The following is a 21698-nucleotide window of genomic DNA, read 5'->3' as shown; positions in this document are numbered from 1 at the left end:
AAAGCTACAGTTAAAAGAGAAAACAAGTCCACCCTTTTTAGTTTTCTTTAAACATGCTGCAGTGCATTCTGGGTAAACATCTGTCCTTTGGTCTGGTTCTGGTCCAGAAGTCTCGTGGTTCCTTCAGCTGAAACTTTCCAAACTAAGTTGAGCTGCCATGTTGTTTTTAGAGAGAAGAGGCTTTCTGCTGCTGCCCTTCAAACAAGCCATGATCTTTGACCTGCTAACTGAGGCTTGTAGAGGCTGAGATGGAGCTCATTTCTGAGCACTGCACGGTCTGACCTTTAGGGTGACAAACAAATGAAAACTTGATTTCTAACCATGCAAATAGTTATTGGAGCATAACAAACATGAAACACCACATTTTAATGTCCTTACAAGGACAACAGCTTCATTCATGTCAGATAAACCCTCATCAGTTACTGACTCAGTCCTGCACATCAGCAGCCACCAGCTCTCCGACACAAAACTCTCCAGCAGCCCTTACCTGCTCACAGAACCCCTGGAACCCCCCTGAACCACCATGAGTCCCACGTCCAGCCTCGGAGTTCAGACGGTCAGTGGCAGAGCAAGAAGACGTCGGGCGTACGGCACCGATCCCCTCCCCTGTGTCTCCTTACATAAGAGGCCAGATGACATCCAAACAGGCTCGGGGAGGGTGGGATTAAAGAACAAGGAAGAGGGGACCATGAGCAACAGAAGAGGAGGAAGACGAGGGAGGCAGCCTCTGTTTGACAGGAAACCAACAACCAGGCAGCAGCAGTGAGACCAAGAGTGGAAAAACTGGAGCGAAGAAGAGCGAGAGACGTGTCCAAATCCAGGGAAAGAGAGGAGGATAAAAACCGCCTGAAACAGACCTACACATGGTCCAGGTCTGCAGGTAAACTCACTCAGTGTCATCACAATGAGACAACTCACTGAAAGCCTGACTCAGGGGAGGTGTTTCAGACCCCTTTGTCAAAAATAAATCCTTTCTACTCGTCAGGTAGTCCCCAGCTGCAGGTTAACAACTGCAGGAACTGTGATTTTAAGTAAAAACACAGAAGGAAACTTTCCCTCAACTTTTTTTTTAGACGATCTTTATTCTTCTGGTCATCATGAGTCGTCTCAGCTACTTAATCCTAAAACATCCCTTTAAAAGCTTTTAACAAAACTTTTTTAAACTTTTATTTTGGATAAAGATCAGCCGGTATGTCAGTGTGGAAGGACAAAAAAACGAGGTATTTTTAAAACTGTTGACTTAAACTGTGTGACAACGACTGCTTCTTTCTCACCCACTTCTCATGTTTTCATTCTGATTATTTAAACTAAGAATATAGATTCTTTACCTTTTATTCATTTTAAAGCTGCAGTTAGGACTTCTGAGGAAACCGTGGACTGAGCCTTACAGGCCCCTCCCCCTCAGCGGAGTAAGGTGACGTCACAAGTCTTCTTCTGCTCACCTGTCTCTGTTTTCTGAACAGGTGCCACTAAAGAAAGCAGCAGTTTTCCTGTAACGTTGGGTTGTTTTTCCTACATTATCACAGCTGAGCTTAAACGATGGTACACGTTATGCTAAGACCCTCCTCCTGGCTCTGATATCGTCAATATTTGGGACAAAAAACTAAACTGTGATCTAGGATTAAATCTGATTGTTATTCTTTATTTAATAACTAACCAAGGTTTGCAGAAGGAATCAGAGCAGCAGCCAGTGTGGGGTAATCTTTACGATCTGAATTATTAATTATAATTATTAGGTTCAGTTCTGCTTTAACTGGTTAGGAACAGAAGACAGGAGCTGTTGGAAGTGTTCACAAGGACAAAATCCACATGTTCCTTTTATTTACACTTTTCTCATGTTTGCAGATTATAGATCTGAAACAACATGAATAACTGAACTGAATTAGTCTGTCCGAGCAGCAGCTGGTGTAAGAATAAAACTGTTTCTGAGCAGTGCCTTTGCCTTTAGATTTAAACTCCGAACAGACAGGACAAATAACCTGATTTCAATTTAACAATCTACACTGAAGAAGGAAGTTACTAATTAACCAGTTACTGGTCACCTACTGAGCAGCTGTAAACCTTACCAGCAGAAACAAATATGAACACCACTGTTCTAATCTGACTGCAAAGCTGCTAAAGAGTTTTAAACTTTAATAAAAGACAGTTAAAGAAATTAACCAAACACTGGATTGAGTTAATCTTTTAGCTCAGAAACACTTTTATAAAAACGGAACCAAACTGAGGTCATTTCTGGGACTCATCAACAAAGATGCACAAACGTTAAGCAGTTTTCAGCAACTAAAAGCAGTGAGAAGGGACGTGTCTAACCACTGGGTCACTCTGTGACAGCCTCCACATTCAGCCATCCATACGGGGTCCATCAGCTTTCCTGGTTATGAGTTAAAGATACAGGGATTTATGTTTTACCAAAACCTACCTTTTAGCAAAAACCACCTATGATTATTCAACAAGGCACGCGGCTGGACTGTTTCACTTTGACAAAATGTTAAACTAGTTTAATCCAGCCTACAGGGATGTTTAGAGCAATGCATGAATGGAAATCAATTCCTCAAAACATTAAAAAGCACGGCTTACAGGTTTAAAAAGCAACTGAAAATATATTATAAAACTAATTTGTTCTAATTTTAATAGATGTATATATATATATATATATATATATATAGATCATATTGTTCATGCATGTGCTTTATGTATGAGTGTATCATGGTAGATAAGATAAATGAATGAAAAAATTAAATGAATGCTTACATTTTATTATGTGAAGAATAGCCAAATATTTTCCTTTTCCTTTCTTTAAAAGTGATGGAAAATGGAATGTGTTATTTTAATCCTTCATCTGTAATATGATTCCTTGTAAATGTAATCGGTCTTTTTTCTGTAAACTGACCCCAGGAAGAGTAGCTGATGCAGCATGCTGCTGATGCTGATGGAGATCTCAATAAACATTATCAGCCGAGCAGGAGCCGAGCTCGTTAGCTTACTCCTGCTACAAACTCTCAGCATTTTCCTCTTTGCTCCGCACTCACAGACAAACTCAATCTGGTTCATAAAATCCACAATAATCCACAAAGAGCCCTGACAACGAGATAAATCCACTTTGCCAGACAGCAGAACATAAGATTAAAGCTACAAAATCTGAAGTAATGAGCCTTTTTTGAAACTTCATGTTCTGCAAAGTGACTGCTGCACACACAGAACTAAAGCACAACACTGTCAGCTGTTAAAACTATATTCATTTGTTTTTAGCCATGTCAATCATGAGCTAACACTTTTTTACACACCCTGATGTTTTATGTCCAAAGGAAAGCCAAAAAACATCCAGGTTTGGTTTATATTTTCATCATTGTTATGAAACAAGTTGTACTGTTTTATAAAATAATTCTAATGTCTGACACATGTATACTGTTGTCAAACACTAATTATTTCAGCTGGAATCACAGATCTGCATTATCAAACCTTTGGACTGATGTTCTTTATGCTGCAATCTGACCGCATCTCTACATGTCATAAGTCATTGAAGGGATAATTACGCTCACACCATCAGGTCCAAATGAGCTCAGCAACTTTCTAACTCACAATCACGTCCACCCAGAGCTGATAAGGAGGAGGCAGTTATTGTACCAGCTCACCGTAAACACAGCAGACTTTGGATGGTCACTTATCTCTCCCAGCAACACCAAATATTGCTGCATGTAATTCATTACGCTGCGTCGGTCCTTTGACATCTAACACAACCAACAGGGAGGAGGGCAATAATGTAAACGCCTGTATGTCCAGACAGTTCAGGCCCCCAAACTTCAGCCATGGTATCACTCATTTAATGCCATTACACCATCAACAGTGTGTGTGTGATCACACATAGTATGAGGAAACTCAGAACTGGTACATGTGATATAAAAACAACTTTTTGGAGGCAGGAAAAGCTCAAAGATTGTAGCAATTTTCTGTATCTTCTGCAGAACACCACAAAATTCAGATTCAAACATTGTAAAAGTTAACTTTACTTAACAGCTAAGCTAAAACTTGACTCTGACCAGGTTAACTGGATTTTTTTTAGCTCAGCAGGATTTAACATCATCATCTACTATCAACGAAACGGATCAGGACAAGGTTGGGTTTTTTTTAACAAAAAACATCTTTGCTCAAAAAACTGACCGACTAAAGTATCAAATCAAACAAGATGTGCTTAGTTTCCAGTGCAGCGTGATGGTGCATATTTCCATATGTGCTGTGCTGAGCAGCAGAGTGGGTCATTACCAACATGAGGTCAAACATGAAGCCAGCTTCATGTCGGGCCTAGCAGCGCCTAGCATCCTAACGGCAGCTAGCAAGGTTAGCTTCGGAACCAACCCGCACAAAGCATCACACTCATGGCTCCTATCCGTCTCCACAGAATGCACGAAGAAAATCAACAAATATTTTATTCATGAAGCTGAATCAGGATTTACACTGAAGTCATAAGGTTCAAATCAGAAAACAGGATTTGGGGGTCGCTAGCTAACGTTAGCGGTGCGGCTAACGCGGGTTAGCTCAGGTTGAGCTTTGTGTGCAGCCCTGCAGAGGAAAAGCAAGAAGCTGATCTGTGACAGAGAAAAAATCTCATTTCAATTTTAAATGATCTGAAATAGTGAATATGCCACATCCAAATTACAATGTGTGCCGTGAAGGTAACATTACCTGGGCGGGCTCGGGCGATCACCCATCATCCCAGATGTAAATACAGGGACAGCGCTAATGCTAATGTTAGCTCGCAGACTGACAGAGCCACTGGGCTGGGAGACGACAGCGTCCCGAGTCCCGACCTGAGTCCGACAAGAAGGTGCAGCCGAATGGGTGGCTGTGAGCTCTCCAGCCGCTGTACTTTACCTTGAGCCTGTGTGGTTCGGAGAGGGCGCGGAAGGGTTCTCCAATGTTCGGACAGTTCTGGAGCTAACAGTTCGGCGTGAACAGCCTCTCCCAGCAGCAAAATGTGGGCCTCAAACAGCCAAACCCACAAGCACCTTTTCCTTCCAGCCGAATAATCCTCAAACTCCCAGCAAGAACAAAACGCGTCTCTAGAACACCAGGTTGGCGCCTTTACATTCCTGTTTCCGGTTTCTTCCTCCGTCCTTATCGAGCCCCTGGATGCTGCTGTTCTCCGTAGCTCGGGTTTTTGATTCGGGGCTGTTTCTTTTCAGCCTTTTGTCAACACTGCTGGGTCGAGACCATGGCACACATAACACAAACGCACCGTAGCATGCTGGACGGGGCCCGGGGCGACGTACGACGCTGATTGGCTGTCGGGAGCAATGTCGAAGGTTGTGATTGGACAGAGCGGACTGTCGATCAGCGCGGGCGAAAACGAGGCTGTGACTCTGGCTGTTCGGTGGAGGAGAAGGAAGAAGGGGAGAGAAGCGAGTAGAGTCCCGGGAATGAGGTTAAACCTGTCCGAGGCCCGGCCCAGCGTCTCCGAGCTCTGTTCCCTCCGTTTCTCTGCGTTTTAACCGGAATTCATTCCGAGGAAACGCTTCGAGGTGGATTTCTGTGGGATTGAGTGAAGAGAAGCTCAGAAGTTACATAACAGCTTGTACCTTTTCTAACAGACTGTTTCCGTTTACACTGTTACCCATCATGGACGTAAGGTTCAAACCTGTGCCTGATTGGTGTTTTCACCACCACTGCCTTCCTTTTATTTGAATAAATTATATTTATTTATGTCCTTTTTGACAGATAGGTCAGTGCCCAAATATGAAGACAAAACATGATCACTCGTTGAAATGTTGACTCGTGTCTGAAATGTTTATTTGCACCATAAGGAAGAATGGAATCTGGTTTACTGCACATAATAAAATTGATGACAGAACAGAATTTTTATTTTTTTAAAACCCTAATATTCCAAGAAGGAATGCATGTCGCCCGCCGCCTTTCACACCAGTTTAAACCACGATCTTCATCCAGTCTGTTTAGTTTTGCATTTAATTTATAATTAATCTTTAAAGTCTTATAAGTCTACCACTGAATGAAATATGATACTGTTATCGTTAAAATGGCGGCACATTCACAAACAATCAGACTGACTGTGACAAGATGGAGGCGGAGCTCAGTCTGACTCTCAGCTACTACCACACCAGACTTGAGCTCAGAGTTACAGCCATGTTTGTTTACTGAGGCTGATTAGCTGTGGCAGCCATCTTGACTTGGGTTGACTCCAAACGTTCAGCTGTAGATGTTCATCGTCTGAGAGGTTCGTTCAAGTCCGCCCAGGTGTTCAGGAGATATTTTACAGACGAGAATGTGCACAGACAAAAACAAATCTAAACTGAAACAAACAAACAATTTTCAACCACAGATTAGAAATGCAGGTGTTTATTTAATTCATGCTTTTGGAGATGATAAAACCAACAGTACATCAGAAGTTTAGTTGTTTGTAAAACAAAATTATTTGTTGTTTTTTATGAGCGTCATCATAAGGCTGAGGCACAAACTGACCTAAAATAACAGTTTGAACTGTATACTCAGCTTCTGGCGTCCTCACAAGAAAACTGTAACCTTATTTTAATCCTGGGGTTACTGTGTGAAGGACCGGAGCCCGGCTCGGTTCTGTCAGCAGAACCAGATAAATTAAATCAGTGTGTTCATATTTAACTTTCTACAGTTCACAGGTTAAAAACCCAAACAGCTTGTGGTTCCACTGAAACAGCTGTAAGGATGTGACTCATTTCATTAAATAAAAGAATGTTCCCCAGCCTGCAGCTCACCTAAAATCATCGCTCAGTCACTTCTTCTCTCTCTGATATCTGTGTTTTCTGTGAGGTCTGGATTTAAGCTTTAAAGCAGAATCGCTCTTCAACAGATGAGTTTTCCCCCCGACGAGCTGCTTCCCACCTGGTTTCCATAGCAACAGCTGAGCATCCTCCCCCCCGGTGATCAGAGCCTCCCCGGCTGCGTCCCACAGGAAGCAGCGCACCGTGGAGGTGTGGCCTCCCTCCAAGCTGATCAGCAGCCGAAGTCCCCCGCCCTCGCAGGCCATCAGATGGACGTCCCCGCTGCTCCCCCCCCCCACTACCAGCAGGGTCTGAGACTCCTCCAGCCACCGCCCCCCCACCAGGTAATCCACGCACCCTCCATGAGCGAGCGGCGTCAGGCTGCGGGCGTCAGAGCAGCTGAAGACGGTCAGAGGCTGGTCCGAGTCCACCTGCCCCACGTCCCACAGGTGCAGCCCCTCGTCGTGGCTCAGACACAGCAGCTGGGTGTAATCCGAACCGGACCAGCACACCTCACCTGCTGACGAGTCGCTGTTACAGGTGAGCAGAAGCGCCTCCTCCTCCGCCCCCCGGCTCAGGTCAAACACATTTACCAGGCCGTCCGTGGAGCCCGAGGCCAGGCGGTCCCTGTCTCGCGGGTGGAAGCGTACCTGTGTTATGTCATCACTGTGCGACTCAGAGAACACCCCAAGGAGACCACCGCCAGCTTTTCTACAGTCCCAGAAGACCAGGAAGCTGTCCTCGCCGTCCACCTGCTCGGTGCCAGCACACAGGAGCGAGTCGCTGCAGTTCAAGTCCAAGCTGCAGAAACTGTGAGACGGGTCGCCTTTAAAGATCTGGACCGCCTCTGTCCCGGGGCGCCGCACGTCCCACGCCCGCACCGTCCCGTCAGCAGAGCCGGAGTACAGCAAGTCAGAGGAGGTGTGAGCGAAGGTGAGGCCACAAAGAGGCCCAGCGTGGCCCCGGTACTCCCCCAGCAGGTCCAGAGTCGTCCTGTCCTGCAGGTGGACGGTTCGGTCGGAGCAGGTCACCGCCAACAGGCCGCCGGGCTGCAGGGCAGCGTGGAGCAGGTAGATGGCGCCGTCCTGATGGGACCGCCGGGTGAGGGACAGACCCTTCAGCTTCCCCTCCAAACCGTCCATGGAAGCTGCTCAAATGTGATCAATCTGAGCAGGAAAAAAGATGGCAGACATAAAATGACCTGTCAGGGAATCAATACTACTGGTTTTCATATATTTGTATTTTTGAATCTGCAGCTGATGTGATTAAAAGCACTGCTAACAGGAAGCAATAAAACAAACTCAGATCATCTGTCTTCCAGTAAAACACGAGCCGCTCAGACGCTACGGACGCCAAGGATCTGAAAGCCTGAGTGGACCGAGCAGCGCAGAGGGAGGCGGGGCCTGTTGTCTCCATGATATTTAGCTGTGAGACGCCATTTTTACTGAGAGGGATGTCAATAAGGAATCAACTCAACATTTACCAGATAAACACATACGGGCTCGTGTCAGAAGGGTGAAAAATAAAAACAACCACTGTCAGTTTGGCTACATTTAGCTTTTAATTAACCTTTTAGCTACTTTTAGTTTCTCACAACCATTTTGCTACTTTTAGCTAGCTTCTTATATCTTTAACTACTGCTCAGCTTCTTTAACAAGCCAGTTTAAGCTTCTTCAGCTGATTTCAGCAGTCATTCAGCAGCTTTCAGCAGTCATTCAGCAGCTTTCAGCTGATTTCAGCAGCTTTCAGCAGTCGTTCAGCTCTCAGGGTTTGTGTTTTGACAAAAGCAGCTGAAAGCAGAAACTCTCAGCAGCTTTAATGAACCAAAGTATATTTCTGCAGCTAAAAACCTGATTCTTTAGCTGTGGTGAATCTGTTTCAGCTGTTTATTTATCAGCTGAAGGCAGACTTCCTGTGCCTCTGTAACACAATAAGAACAAAAACATCTTGATGGAAACAACAGAGGTTCAGACTCTAAAAGTTAGACTTTATGTCCACCAATAAACACCGAACAATCCCTCTTTAAACCGGGTCCGGGTCCGGGTTCGGGTCGGGTCCGGTTCCGAGTCGTAAAGAAACAAACCTGATAAAGTTTCCACAGCTGGCAGGAAAACATCTGGAAATGTTGCTGACACCTAAACCCAGAAATCAAACCAGAGGAACTTCAGCTGCTAGCGCGTGATGTAGGCTCGGTGTTACAGTGTTCACAGACCGGGGGGAACCTTCTCTTCAGCTTTTAGTTCCGCCTGCTTCAGACTGGATCTGTGTCTGCAGTCAGAAGACAAACACCTGAAGGCCTTAAGGAATGCTTATCACCCGCCGCCACCTGGGAGATAACGAACTTAAAACCGTTTCAAGTGATTTAAAGTCAACTGAAACTCGGTTCATAGGAAAAACCTTCATCAAAGAAAATCTGAGGGAATATTTATCACAGACGGAATATTTGACTGTAAAACTCAGGAGCAGAGCAGAATGAAGGTACGAGTCCTCAGGTGTCCAGCAGATGTCCCCAGGTGTCCAGGAGGTGTCTTCAGTTGTCCCCAGGCGTCCAGCAGGTGTCTTCAGTTGTCCCCAGGTGTCTTCAGTTGTCTCCAGGTGTCTTCAGTTGTCCCCAGGTGTCCAGGAGGTGTCTTCAGTTGTCCCCAGGCGTCCAGCAGGTGGCAGCAGCAGCAGCTTCTGAAAGCTGAAGAACCAGAATCAGACATTTCTGTCCCATCTGCTGGAGAGCCTGAGTGCTTTCTCTTCAGCACAAACTTTTAGTTCCTTGACCTGTTATTATTATTATTATTATTATTATTATTGGAAGACACAGCCCCTCTGGTTCTGTTGGTTCTTTCATTTGGATCCATTTATAAAATCACTGCTTTGGTAAAGTTTGAAATAAAACAAACAGCTGATATTTGCTTTTATTTTCTCATTTTTATTTCAGGTAAATAAACGTTTTGTTTTGAATCACAGAAGTAATTGTACAGTTAAATCCTGCAAAGATTAAAATCTAAGAAGCTCTAAAGTTCACACCTGGAAACGAAGGCGGGAATCATTCCGTTTGGATCGTTTCTCCTCAGAAACTTTAAAGATAAAATCAAACATTTGGTTTTAGCCAGAATCAGACGTTAATCTGATCTAAGTTGTGCAACGATGTGTAGAAAAATAACATCAGACTCTTTAGAGGAAACATCTCTGCTGAGACGTTCCTGAACAAGAAAAGGCACTGAAAGGAAAAACAAACAAACAAACAAACAGACGTCCAACTATCTGTCAACAACACAATGATTCTGTTCATTTAGGAAACATTAATCACAAAATAAAAACATGAAATTTTACTTTTTGTTGCTTTTTTGTACAACAAAATTTTCAACAAGTTCAAACAATTACAAAATGTTTCAGACATTAGCTGCGGCGGCCATCTTGAATCAGGTTAATCAGTTGTAGACGTTAATGATCCTTTTCTGGAAGTTTCAAAGTTTAAAATCTGTTCAGTCATAAATGAGATATTCTGCTAACAACCAGATGGAGACAGGAAACTACATTATCACCCACCTATCAGAGCGGCGGGCGATCATCAACAGGCAGAATTCTGCCAACATTTTAAAGACAGAAGAGACTCGTTAAAAACACTTCAACCTAGAACTTTAGTCAGAACTGAAGAAATAAAAACTTTACTCTGTTTCACTCTTACTTCCCCCGAGCCTCCCTGTCAACAACAACAACAACAACAACAATCATCTTCAACTCAGTTTTTCATCAAACATGAAAAGTTCGGACTCATTTCTTCAACACAGGATTACATCCAGGTCTCTGTTTTTAGAGGTTCAGAGGAAACCAACAAACAAAATAATCATAAAACAACAAACAAACGGTTCTGTGCACGAGGCGAGGCCACAGGAAGTGAAACGAGGAAGCTGTGAGAAGATCATCATCCAATCAGACGGATATTTAAAACAAAGTTAAAAGAATCAAAGTTCAGAGAATTTACAAAGAATTACTTTAAAATACTTAAACTGTCCAAAATATGAAATGTTGCTTCTTGTTCATCTGAAAAAGTTTTTACAAAGAATCAAATCAACATTTCCTCCTCTGTCGGGGGTGCAGTGCATTCTGGGAACAGTGCAGCGACGCTCAGTACCGTCCGCAGCTAGAACAACAACAGTTTGGAGACAAAATGTGTCCCGCAGCACCTGAAGGCAGCACGAGCTGGGAACAAAAAACCTGTCCTGAAACACCTGGAACACTAACCGATGAAGATGATGGGGCGTCACTGAGAACTCAAACTGAAAACATCTCCAGGTGTTCATGTTGCTCCCAAAGCTGAACTAAAAGGTTCTGTTTCCTCCTTCAAACACCAACCATCAGCAGGTTCTGCTGCTCGGTTCCCTGAGTTCTACGGCCAGAACGTTTTCACTCAGTCTTTAAATCTACAGTACGGCCACGTTAACGAGTTCAAATGTCGGTTTTTACCAACCGAGGTCTAAAAGTCTCGTTCTTTCTGACAGATGATTCAAACTGAACCTCGGGTAAACCAAGTTTGTTTTCTGGGAACGTTTCTGTCCTGCAGCAGCAGCCTGTCGGTCAGTGATGTCAGAGGTGAGAAGCCTCAGGGTGCAAGGACCAGAAGCTTCTTTTTAACATTTATCTGAAGCTGCTCTTCTGTCCTGTGTCAAAGGAACAGGAATCCAGTTAACTATTTATACGATATGCTAACACGCTAACACCCAGACACGCTAACATGCTAACTAGCCTCTTGTAACTCAGCTAACTAGCTGCAGACTTGTTTGAATCTTTTATCTTGGTCAGAAAGTAACGATGTTGTTTCAAACTGGTCAAAGACTCCAAATCCAGTCAGCTACACCTAGCCTTTATGAAGGAATGCATATCGCCCGCCACCTTCCATGCCACAGTTTGAAAGAAAGACCTTACAGGCTCAGACTGTGTTAGGGAATGACTCTCAGCTACTACCACAGTAAACATTAAAGCTGACTGAGGTGTAGCCATGTGGCAGCCATTTAACTCAGGCTAACTCTAAAAGTTCATCAGTTGCAGACGTTCATTCAGTGATTACTTCCTGAAAGTTTCATTAAGTCCATCCAGTGGTTCAAGGCATATTTTGCTAACAGACAAGTCTTCCTTTTTGAATGACGGAACATTTACAGTTTATTATTTAGGGTTTTCTCTCTGCTGACAGAGGAAAAAGATCTAAATTTGTAATGTTATATGTTTGCTGTGCAACATGCAGCACAGAAACTTTAAGGCATGACCCGATTCTTCCCAGAACCAGAACTCCAGCTGTTTGGTTTGACCCAAGAAGGGGCGGGGCCAGCTGGAGGAGGAAGTGATGTCACTTCCCTTCCCTGTGAAGACAACTGAGCTACATGTGTTAGCAGGTTTTTCTCCAATGAGAATCAATGTTTGGATTAAAGAAGCTCCGCGACCTCCGGCTGTATCAAAAAACCATACGACTGTTTCTGCTCCGCTGATCACGGGCCTGATCACTGGTCAGCTCACGGGTCAGTTCACGGGCCTGATCACCGGACCACAGCAGAACCTCCTCAGTCTCATCAGTTCACAGTGTTAAACATCCAGAACCCTTCAGGAAAAGAGGCTTTATGTGCCAACGCCAGAGTGGAAAACAAACAGCAGTCTGTCTGAAGACAGGAACAGTGGAGGAGCCCTTTAAAACAACTGAAGGTGCAATCAAAACATCCACAGTGTGAGGGTCAAAGGTCAAGTCTAAAGCCCTAAAGGCTGAGAACGTTTCAAGAACCTGCAGCTCAGCAACAAACGAGTCAAACTGCAGAGCTTCTGCAGGTGAGACAGTTCTGGTTCTGGTTGGTTTCTGTCACTGAGACTCGATCAGGTTCATCAAGATGGTTCTGCTGGTTGAAACCTTTAAACACTGGAATAATTAAAGTTTAAATTCTTGCATTTATAAAAGAGACATGAATACACCTGTAAATGTTTACAGGTGTATTCATGTCTCCATCAGGGACTTTATTAATCCATCAAAGACCAGGGGTCCATCAGAGACTACTGGTCCATCAGAGACCAGGGGTCATTCAGAGACCAGGGGTCCATCAGAGACTACTGGTCCATCAGAGACCAGGGGTCCATCAGAGACCAGGGGTCCATCAGAGACTACTGGTCCATCAGAGACCAGGGGTCCATCAGAGACCAGGGGTCCATCAGAGACCAGGGGCCTGAGGATCAGCAGCTGTTTGAATTTTAGTATAAAGTATAAAACAGATTTTATTGCCACAGATTGAGCTGAGAACAGCTGGAGACACACGTCTTCAGACTCCCTCAGGTCCGATCCTTCAGGGTCTGATCCTGATCCATCAGTCCTGTAAAACTAACCTGAGCTGTTAGAAAAATCAGAACAAAGTCTGAATCCAGATGAGTCTTAAGGCTTTAATTGACCCACATTAGCTCTAAACTCATCTGCGTCTGCAGGACAAAAACAGGAAGAACGCTGAAGTTTCACAGGTTCCTGAACTGACCAGACCCCGAGGTGTCCCTCTAGACCCCGAGGGGACCTCTGATCATAAGAGGTGCAGGAAGGTGAAAAGTAGCGGGACCAGGAAGAGCACGTTGAAGCCCACCGCCCCGTACACGATGTAGCGGTAGGGCAGCTCCACCTCCATGTGCTGCCGGGCCTTCCTCACGTCTCCAGCTGGAACCCCGGACACCCAACACACCAGCGGGATGGTGACGGCCTTCATGAGCGCCCGCGTGCCCACCAGAACCAGCACGCCCAGGACGAGACGCAGAACGGCCATGCCCACCAGGCCGGCGCTGAAGACGGGCAGGGCAAGGGGCAGCTGGTCCGGCGGGGGGTCTGGCATCAGGCCCAGGCGGTAGTTGACGTGGGAGGCCAGGGCCACGCCGGCACCAGTGCCCAGGATCTGCGCGGTGTCGCCCCGTGACGTACTCCAGGTGTCCAGGGTGAAGGAGAAGAGGCCCAGGCCCAGGTGGAGGGACACAATGAGCAGAGGAGCGAAACGGCAGGTCAGGTTGAAGCCGTCAATCAGGTCCAAGACCGGCAGGAAGAAGAACAGGATCAGGACGCTGTACAGGAAGCCAGCAATCACATCCTGCAGGAAACAAACAAACAAACATGAATCCTGATCAAACAACAGCTGTTGTTGGGTCAAACAGAATTAAAAACTAAATCCAGCGGTTTATAAATCTCTTAAATCCATATTCTTTAAAATAAGTTTAAAAATATGGGTTTATAAGATTTTAAATCACTGCATCCTGTTTTTATTTGAGTTGATGTTGTAGATCAGACTGAGACGCAGGAAGCTGAGGACTGCTGACAGGAAACAGGAAACCACACAGTTCTCCAGAACTCAGCAGTAAACTCTGGACTCAGGCTTCCTGAAACTGTTCAAAACTCAACAACAGGAGAACCAAACCTGGTTCTGTTCAGTCCAAACATGAGTCCACCTGCTCAGAGAGGAGGAGCCTCCTCAGCTGGCTGCTTTATTAGGAAACAGGTGTGCAGTAAAGGGTAGTTCAGACATTTGGAATGGCTTCTGTACAAAGTTATGAGCAGGTAATATCTTACCTGCTGCAGATAGCTCAGTTTAGAAAAATAGTTTAATTCTGACAGGACTGATGAGCTAATGGCTAGTCAGAACCACAGTGGCACTTATTACACGGAGCAGATTTATTATTTACTGATTAAGAGCAGCTGTAGCAGCTAGCTGTAGCCCTTCCTGCTGAGGTCCGGGTGTAATGTGAAACTGGATTAACCCATTAAAGTGCTGCTTGTAGATTATTGTCTTACAGATCTCAGATCCATCAATGACATAAATGAGGTTTTTCCTCATGTTGGAACCTGAGGACGCCTCACTAACTCTCCGAGGTGTACAGTTTACCAGGAACCTTCTGGTTCTGACCCGCTTCAGCTACCAAACGGTTTTATTCCCTTTCTGAAGGGAAACAAACCTGAAGCCTTCAGGGCTGCTGAAATTGTATTTCTCACGACTGAAAACAAACAGAACCGCAGCAGGTTTCTACAGAACAAAAGCTCCTCGGAGGTTTTCCACAATGAATTAATTAAAGTGCTGCTGGGAGGCAAACAGCAGAGACACGTCTGATCGTGTCCACACCCGCCGAGACAGCAGGGAAAACCCACCCATCTCTGAGAGCCGTCCGCCCTCAGAGTCTGTCTCAGAGAGGACTCTCAGCTACTACCACACCAAGTCTGAGCTCAGCATCTGTAAAACTGACATGTTTGTTAGCTGTGGCGGCCATCTTAACTCATCCAATGATTGCCCGTTGTTCACGATGATCAGCAATAAAACTGGTCTGATAAAACCTTTAAAGATTGCTCTTCATTTCCATTAGAGATGAAAGGGTGAACATTCACTCACTCAGAACCAAATGTGTTCCTCGCTGTTGTTAGAACCCAAGAACATAAAATAATTTCCTGTATTCACCTGAAAACAGAAAAATATGCACCAATACTCGACCAACATCAAAATGTTCCAGACTTTAACGGCAGGAGCGGCTCAGCAGAGAATAAACTTTATTTAAAACCTTCTGAACAACAAGTGATGGAAGGTTCAGATGTTTGGGCTGTAAACTGTGACCAGGAGAGATGAGTAGCCTGACCTTCAGCTTCTGTGTGTGATGGTGTGTGTGTGAGAGAGTGTGTGTGTGTGCGTGCATCTGTGTGAGCCTCACCAGGACCGAGTGCATCCCCATGTAGACCCGGCTGCTGCAGACCAGCAGACACCAGCAGAGAGCCAGGCTGAAGCCCAGGGGGGTCGGGTACTGTAGGGAGGACAGGAAATTCACTTAAACACCTGGAACAGGTGAACACACACACACACAACATGAATGCATATCACCCGCCACCAGAGTCTGAAACATAAAGCCTTTTATGTGGAGACGTTCTGATCAAACGATGTAAATAACGTTTTGTGGTCTGTTGGGGTGATGCTCAGCTACTACCTTCAAATTATGGCTAAACACCTGTATAAATGACTGATTAGCTGCGGCAGCCATCTTGAATCAGGTTGACTCCAAAGGGGATTTAAATGGCAATGAAACTGTGTTCCTGTTAGAACCATATTGTGAAGAACAGATGTTACAGATTGTATTTCTGAGTTTGGATTTGTTCTTTGTTTCTTACAGAAACAGTAAAATCCTGAGGACCTTCTGGACTGAAGGAACCAGAACTTCACAAAGAAATCTTAAAGTTACACCTGAACACTTTGTTGTTCTTCCTGGAAACTTCTTAACGAGTTCCTGCGTCTTCAGGTGAACTCAGACTAAAGAACAATCTGGTGCTTCAAACAACAAAGCTGATCCTCTGATCCAGAACCGTCTGAAAGTCTTCAGTTTTTTTTATTTTAGTGAACTCAAACGAAAGGAGAAGTTAGAAACTGCGATGAAGATTAAATCAGCGTTCCCACCTAAAGTTCCTGCTCAGAGGAGGAAGTTTCACACAAAGACTGTTTACCAGGCGGGTTTTGGTTCTGTTCCAACATAACAGGAGACTAAAACCCATCAGAACTTCACACGTTCTCAGTCTCCTATCAAACAGAGTCTTCTTCCTCCCTCTTACTGATTCAGCCTCTGCTCTTTGGTTCTGAACGTTTCTGACCCGTTTTATGTCACCAGCAACGTCCACAGAGACCCGCCGGCTCCTGGAGCTGAAGCTGGGAGGAGGACCGTCTGTCTGCGATGGATACAACCCAAACATTCCTGCTCCGCTTCGACACGTCGGCGGGATTACAGCGAGCAGCCAGGAAGCCTCGCAGAGAGATCAGGAGGTGAAGAACAAACCCTCCCTGCTCCTCCTCCACAGGAGGTGAAGAACAAACNGTGTCCCTCAGTAATAAGACAGGTGTCCCCTCTGTAATAGGACAGGTGTCACCTCTGTAAAAGGACAGGTGCCCCCTCAGTAATAAGACAGGTGCCCCCTCAGTAATAAGACAGGTGTCCCCTCAGTAGCAGGACAGGTGTCCCTCAGTAATAAGACAGGTGTCCCCTCTGTAATAGGACAGGTGTCACCTCTGTAAAAGGACAGGTGCCCCCTCAGTAATAAGACAGGTGCCCCCTCAGTAATAAGACAGGTGTCCCCTCAGTAGCAGGACAGGTGTCCCTCAGTAATAAGACAGGTGTCCCCTCTGTAATAGGACAGGTGTCACCTCTGTAAAAGGACAGGTGCCCCCTCAGTAATAAGACAGGTGCCCCCTCAGTAATAAGACAGGTGTCCCCTCAGTAGCAGGACAGGTGTCCCTCAGTAATAAGACAGGTGTCCCCTCTGTAATAGGACAGGTGTCACCTCTGTAAAAGGACAGGTGCCCCCTCAGTAATAAGACAGGTGCCCCCTCAGTAATAAGACAGGTGTCCCCTCAGTAGCAGGACAGGTGTCCCTCAGTAATAAGACAGGTGTCCCCTCTGTAATAGGACAGGTGTCACCTCTGTAAAAGGACAGGTGCCCCCTCAGTAATAAGACAGGTGCCCCCTCAGTAATAAGACAGGTGTCCCCTCAGTAGCAGGACAGGTGTCCCTCAGTAATAAGACAGGTGTCCCCTCTGTAATAGGACAGGTGTCACCTCTGTAAAAGGACAGGTGCCCCCTCAGTAATAAGACAGGTGCCCCCTCAGTAATAAGACAGGTGTCCCCTCAGTAGCAGGACAGGTGTCCCTCAGTAATAAGACAGGTGTCCCCTCTGTAATAGGACAGGTGTCACCTCTGTAAAAGGACAGGTGCCCCCTCAGTAATAAGACAGGTGCCCCCTCAGTAATAAGACAGGTGTCCCCTCAGTAGCAGGACAGGTGTCCCTCAGTAATAAGACAGGTGTCCCCTCTGTAATAGGACAGGTGTCACCTCTGTAAAAGGACAGGTGCCCCCTCAGTAATAAGACAGGTGCCCCCTCAGTAATAAGACAGGTGTCCCCTCAGTAGCAGGACAGGTGTCCCTCAGTAATAAGACAGGTGTCCCCTCTGTAATAGGACAGGTGTCACCTCTGTAAAAGGACAGGTGCCCCCTCAGTAATAAGACAGGTGCCCCCTCAGTAATAAGACAGGTGTCCCCTCAGTAGCAGGACAGGTGTCCCTCAGTAATAAGACAGGTGTCCCCTCTGTAATAGGACAGGTGTCACCTCTGTAAAAGGACAGGTGCCCCCTCAGTAATAAGACAGGTGCCCCCTCAGTAATAAGACAGGTGTCCCCTCAGTAGCAGGACAGGTGTCCCTCAGTAATAAGACAGGTGTCCCCTCTGTAATAGGACAGGTGTCACCTCTGTAAAAGGACAGGTGCCCCCTCAGTAATAAGACAGGTGCCCCCTCAGTAATAAGACAGGTGTCCCCTCAGTAGCAGGACAGGTGTCCCTCAGTAATAAGACAGGTGTCCCCTCTGTAATAGGACAGGTGTCACCTCTGTAAAAGGACAGGTGCCCCCTCAGTAATAAGACAGGTGCCCCCTCAGTAATAAGACAGGTGTCCCCTCAGTAGCAGGACAGGTGTCCCTCAGTAATAAGACAGGTGTCCCCTCTGTAATAGGACAGGTGTCACCTCTGTAAAAGGACAGGTGCCCCCTCAGTAATAAGACAGGTGCCCCCTCAGTAATAAGACAGGTGTCCCCTCAGTAGCAGGACAGGTGTCCCTCAGTAATAAGACAGGTGTCCCCTCTGTAATAGGACAGGTGTCACCTCTGTAAAAGGACAGGTGCCCCCTCAGTAATAAGACAGGTGCCCCCTCAGTAATAAGACAGGTGTCCCCTCAGTAGCAGGACAGGTGTCCCTCAGTAATAAGACAGGTGTCCCCTCTGTAATAGGACAGGTGTCACCTCTGTAAAAGGACAGGTGCCCCCTCAGTAATAAGACAGGTGCCCCCTCAGTAATAAGACAGGTGTCCCCTCAGTAGCAGGACAGGTGTCCCTCAGTAATAAGACAGGTGTCCCCTCTGTAATAGGACAGGTGTCACCTCTGTAAAAGGACAGGTGCCCCCTCAGTAATAAGACAGGTGCCCCCTCAGTAATAAGACAGGTGTCCCCTCAGTAGCAGGACAGGTGTCCCTCAGTAATAAGACAGGTGTCCCCTCTGTAATAGGACAGGTGTCACCTCTGTAAAAGGACAGGTGCCCCCTCAGTAATAAGACAGGTGCCCCCTCAGTAATAAGACAGGTGTCCCCTCAGTAGCAGGACAGGTGTCCCTCAGTAATAAGACAGGTGTCCCCTCTGTAATAGGACAGGTGTCACCTCTGTAAAAGGACAGGTGCCCCCTCAGTAATAAGACAGGTGCCCCCTCAGTAATAAGACAGGTGTCCCCTCAGTAGCAGGACAGGTGTCCCTCAGTAATAAGACAGGTGTCCCCTCTGTAATAGGACAGGTGTCACCTCTGTAAAAGGACAGGTGCCCCCTCAGTAATAAGACAGGTGCCCCCTCAGTAATAAGACAGGTGTCCCCTCAGTAGCAGGACAGGTGTCCCTCAGTAATAAGACAGGTGTCCCCTCTGTAATAGGACAGGTGTCACCTCTGTAAAAGGACAGGTGCCCCCTCAGTAATAAGACAGGTGCCCCCTCAGTAATAAGACAGGTGTCCCCTCAGTAGCAGGACAGGTGTCCCTCAGGCCTCACCTCCCAGCGGCTGTAGGTCATGCAGAACAGGGCGAAGGGGATGGCGGTTCCGGACATGGCGTGTGTGGACGGCATGCTGTACTCCGAGTTGTAAAACATCTCCACCTTCACCACAGGTGGAGAAGCGGGGCGGGACCACCTGACCACGTCCTTGGTGCACTGACCCAGGTACATGACCCACACCCAGATGATCACCAGCCGCCTGCTGATGAAGGCGTCCAGGTTCCACATCAGGAAGGGGAAGAAGGTGATGTAGAAGAACTCGTTGCCCAGTTCGGTTCCGAACGTGAACAGGTAGTACAAGAACCGGTTCTCGATCACGAACTCCTGTCCCACGTCCCCCGTCAGGGAGTTTTTACGGAGGGGTTTCACCGTGCTGCCCCGGGAGGACTCCGGGTCTTCGCTCCCGTTCTGGGACCCCCTCCTATCCTCTGACCCAGCAGAACCGGAGAGTTCCGCCCGGAGTCCGACCCGAACCTCGGCGGTTTCTCCTCCTGCTGCCCCGTTCCGACAGGCTTTATCTGGGTCATGTTTCAGGTCCGAAGTCCTCCCCCGAAGTCCCAGCGCTGCTGTCTGGACATTTTCTCCCTCTCCGGCTCCGATACCGGCCGAACTTTCGCTCCCGGTTTCCCCGGAGACCCGGTGATAAAAAGCCCCGTTGTTGTGCGAGTGAGCCCGGGACGCTGCATTCAAACTGCCGGTCCCCCGAACCCCGCATATGCGCTGAAAGCGGGCGACGAGGTTCGGGTCTTGGAGATAGCGGAACTGCTGCTGAAGTCTCTCCATGTTGAGCCGGTGCTCGGCTCCCTCCTCCGCCCGCCTCAAACAACTCAGACTCGGCTTCTTTGCTGAGCGGCGGCCGTTAGCTTCCTGCTAATCGTTGCTGCTTAAAACTTTCATCTTCAGCTGAGCGGCGCGTGAACCCCGAACCGTCCCGGAAGTGAACAACATTAAATTAAAGACTTGAATTAAAGAGAAGTCTAGTTATCCGGTGTGGACTGCTCCTCCCGGGTCACGGGAACGCGCTTAACTGGTGTGAGAGAGAGAGAGAGAGAGAGAGAGAGAGAGAGAGAGAGAAAGAGAGCGTTCTTCTTCTTCGGTGGATTTAACGGCAGGCGGCGCCTCTGCGCGGCACCGGCGCCCCCTGTTGGTCAATCTGAACACTGCAGGGGTTTGGATTTACTCACAAATTTTATTTTATCTGTTAGTTTTATCTTATTACTAGTTTGACTTTAATTTATAATTAAATGTAATTCATTTTATTATCTTATTTTACTTTGTTTATTTTGTATCTATTTTTAAAGAAATTATAGTGACTTCCATTTTGTTTTAACTTCAATCTGTTTTGTATTGTTTTGGTTGTACTGATTTTTAAATTCTAAAGTCCATGTTTTAATTATATATGTATTTTATGTTTTTAAAAACCTAACTCTGGTGTTTCTTTGTTAATGAAGTAGTTTTCTCAGTTCTATCAATTTACATCTTGCTGTTTTAAAAATATTTAGCATTTTTGTTTGTCAGTGTTTTAATTTTTTATTTGTTTGTTTAATTTTACTGCAGAGCACTTCATGTAAGTCTTTACAAGCCTTTTAATCAGTCATCCCTGGCCTGATTTCTGCAGGTCTATAACTGAAGTTCTTCTTTCTTTTCATGTTTTGTTTTTGTTGCGTGTCATAAATCCTCCTCCTGCCTCAGACTTCCTGCATCAAATGAACCAAAGCTGAAGAAGTTTGCTCCATTCTGCTCCCGTCGCCAGGATGTGTCCTTCCTAGTTAAAATCCTTTTCTTGTCTGAGTGTTTAAATCCAACTTTCAGCTTACCTGTAATCTGTCCTGAACAGAAAGCTGAGCTCGTATAAATGCACTGATAACTGAACCAAAGGTTCTGTCTGAAAGCAGGTCAAAGTTTAGTTTTGAACCTTTGCTCAGAAAAAATAAACCCTCAGCAGCTGCTTTATTTAGTTACCGTCTCTGGACTTATTTCAGGTAAACTGTGGGAAGAGACACTTTAAAAAGTTTTCAATATTTTTTCTTTTGATATGAAGAAACTGAGACTCGCAGAAAACATTCACGTATTTTATTTTACAAGCAATCACAACCCCTTTCTTTTTTATAATTCAAGTTTTTATTGAGGAACAGCTTTAAAAGTATGCATCACATTTGTTCACAGAAAGTGGAACAGTCTTATACAATCTTCTAATCAGTATGTTAAATTAGTCTATAGCATACCTCTTCAGGAGATTATCCCAGCTCCTGTTATAAATGTTCCCTTTTCATTTATTTCTCCTCCACCCCAGTTCCACACAGGAGAGTAGGGAGGACAGAGTTTGTACAAGTCTGTATCATATCAGCATAGCTTTT

The 21698-nt window shown here is 45.9% G+C and overlaps 3 protein-coding genes across 4 annotated transcripts in view; all 3 read right to left on the bottom strand.

Moving 5' to 3' along the window:
• The window catches only part of ppp2r5eb (protein phosphatase 2, regulatory subunit B', epsilon), a 33030-nt gene extending 27628 nt beyond the window's left edge, over positions 1–5402 (bottom strand). The window contains exon 1 of one of the 2 annotated variants that reach the window (XM_037977818.1): positions 4870–5402. Coding sequence is in view for 1 of the 2 variants with exons in the window: in XM_037977817.1 (XP_037833745.1) it covers positions 4681–4709 (29 nt within the window). In the remaining variant the exon portion in view is untranslated. Of the gene's footprint in view, positions 1–4680 lie in introns of both variants that reach the window. The other variant, XM_037977817.1, reaches the window with a different exon arrangement.
• A 934-nt stretch (positions 5403–6336) lies between these two features.
• wdr89 (WD repeat domain 89) lies at positions 6337–8978 on the bottom strand. Its single transcript, XM_017441864.3, has 2 exons — positions 8830–8978; positions 6337–7912 (listed from the first exon to the last, which is right to left on the bottom strand). The coding sequence occupies exon 2, from the start codon at positions 7886–7888 to the stop codon at positions 6758–6760; it is 1131 nt and encodes a 376-aa protein (XP_017297353.1). The 5' UTR covers positions 7889–7912; positions 8830–8978; the 3' UTR covers positions 6337–6757.
• Positions 8979–9645: 667 nt separating this feature from the next.
• Positions 9646–20387, bottom strand: sgpp1 (sphingosine-1-phosphate phosphatase 1). Its single transcript, XM_017441863.3, has 3 exons — positions 19339–20387; positions 15435–15524; positions 9646–13834 (listed from the first exon to the last, which is right to left on the bottom strand). The coding sequence occupies exons 1-3, from the start codon at positions 20122–20124 to the stop codon at positions 13283–13285; spliced, it is 1428 nt and encodes a 475-aa protein (XP_017297352.1). The 5' UTR covers positions 20125–20387; the 3' UTR covers positions 9646–13282.
• Positions 20388–21698: the final 1311 nt, after the last annotated feature.

Source organism: Kryptolebias marmoratus, linkage group LG10 (genome assembly GCF_001649575.2).
Source record: "Kryptolebias marmoratus isolate JLee-2015 linkage group LG10, ASM164957v2, whole genome shotgun sequence".
NCBI lineage: Eukaryota > Metazoa > Chordata > Actinopteri > Cyprinodontiformes > Rivulidae > Kryptolebias > Kryptolebias marmoratus.
This window is presented reverse-complemented; position numbering and strand designations above follow the sequence as displayed.

What these genes read in the sequence shown, in the direction of transcription:
- sgpp1 (XM_017441863.3), bottom strand. Translation starts at nt 20,124, where the DNA reads ATGGAGAGACTTCAGCAGCAGTTCCGCTATCTCCAAGACCCGAACCTC. An exon ending in TGACCTACAGCCGCTGGGAG is followed by an intron (nt 15,525 to 19,338) that starts GTGAGGCCTGAG and finishes TCCTCCCTACAG; the next exon opens with TACCCGACCCCCCTGGGCTT. An exon ending in TGGGGATGCACTCGGTCCTG is followed by an intron (nt 13,835 to 15,434) that starts GTGAGGCTCACA and finishes TGTTTCCTGCAG; the next exon opens with GATGTGATTGCTGGCTTCCT.
- wdr89 (XM_017441864.3), bottom strand. Translation starts at nt 7,888, where the DNA reads ATGGACGGTTTGGAGGGGAAGCTGAAGGGTCTGTCCCTCACCCGGCGG.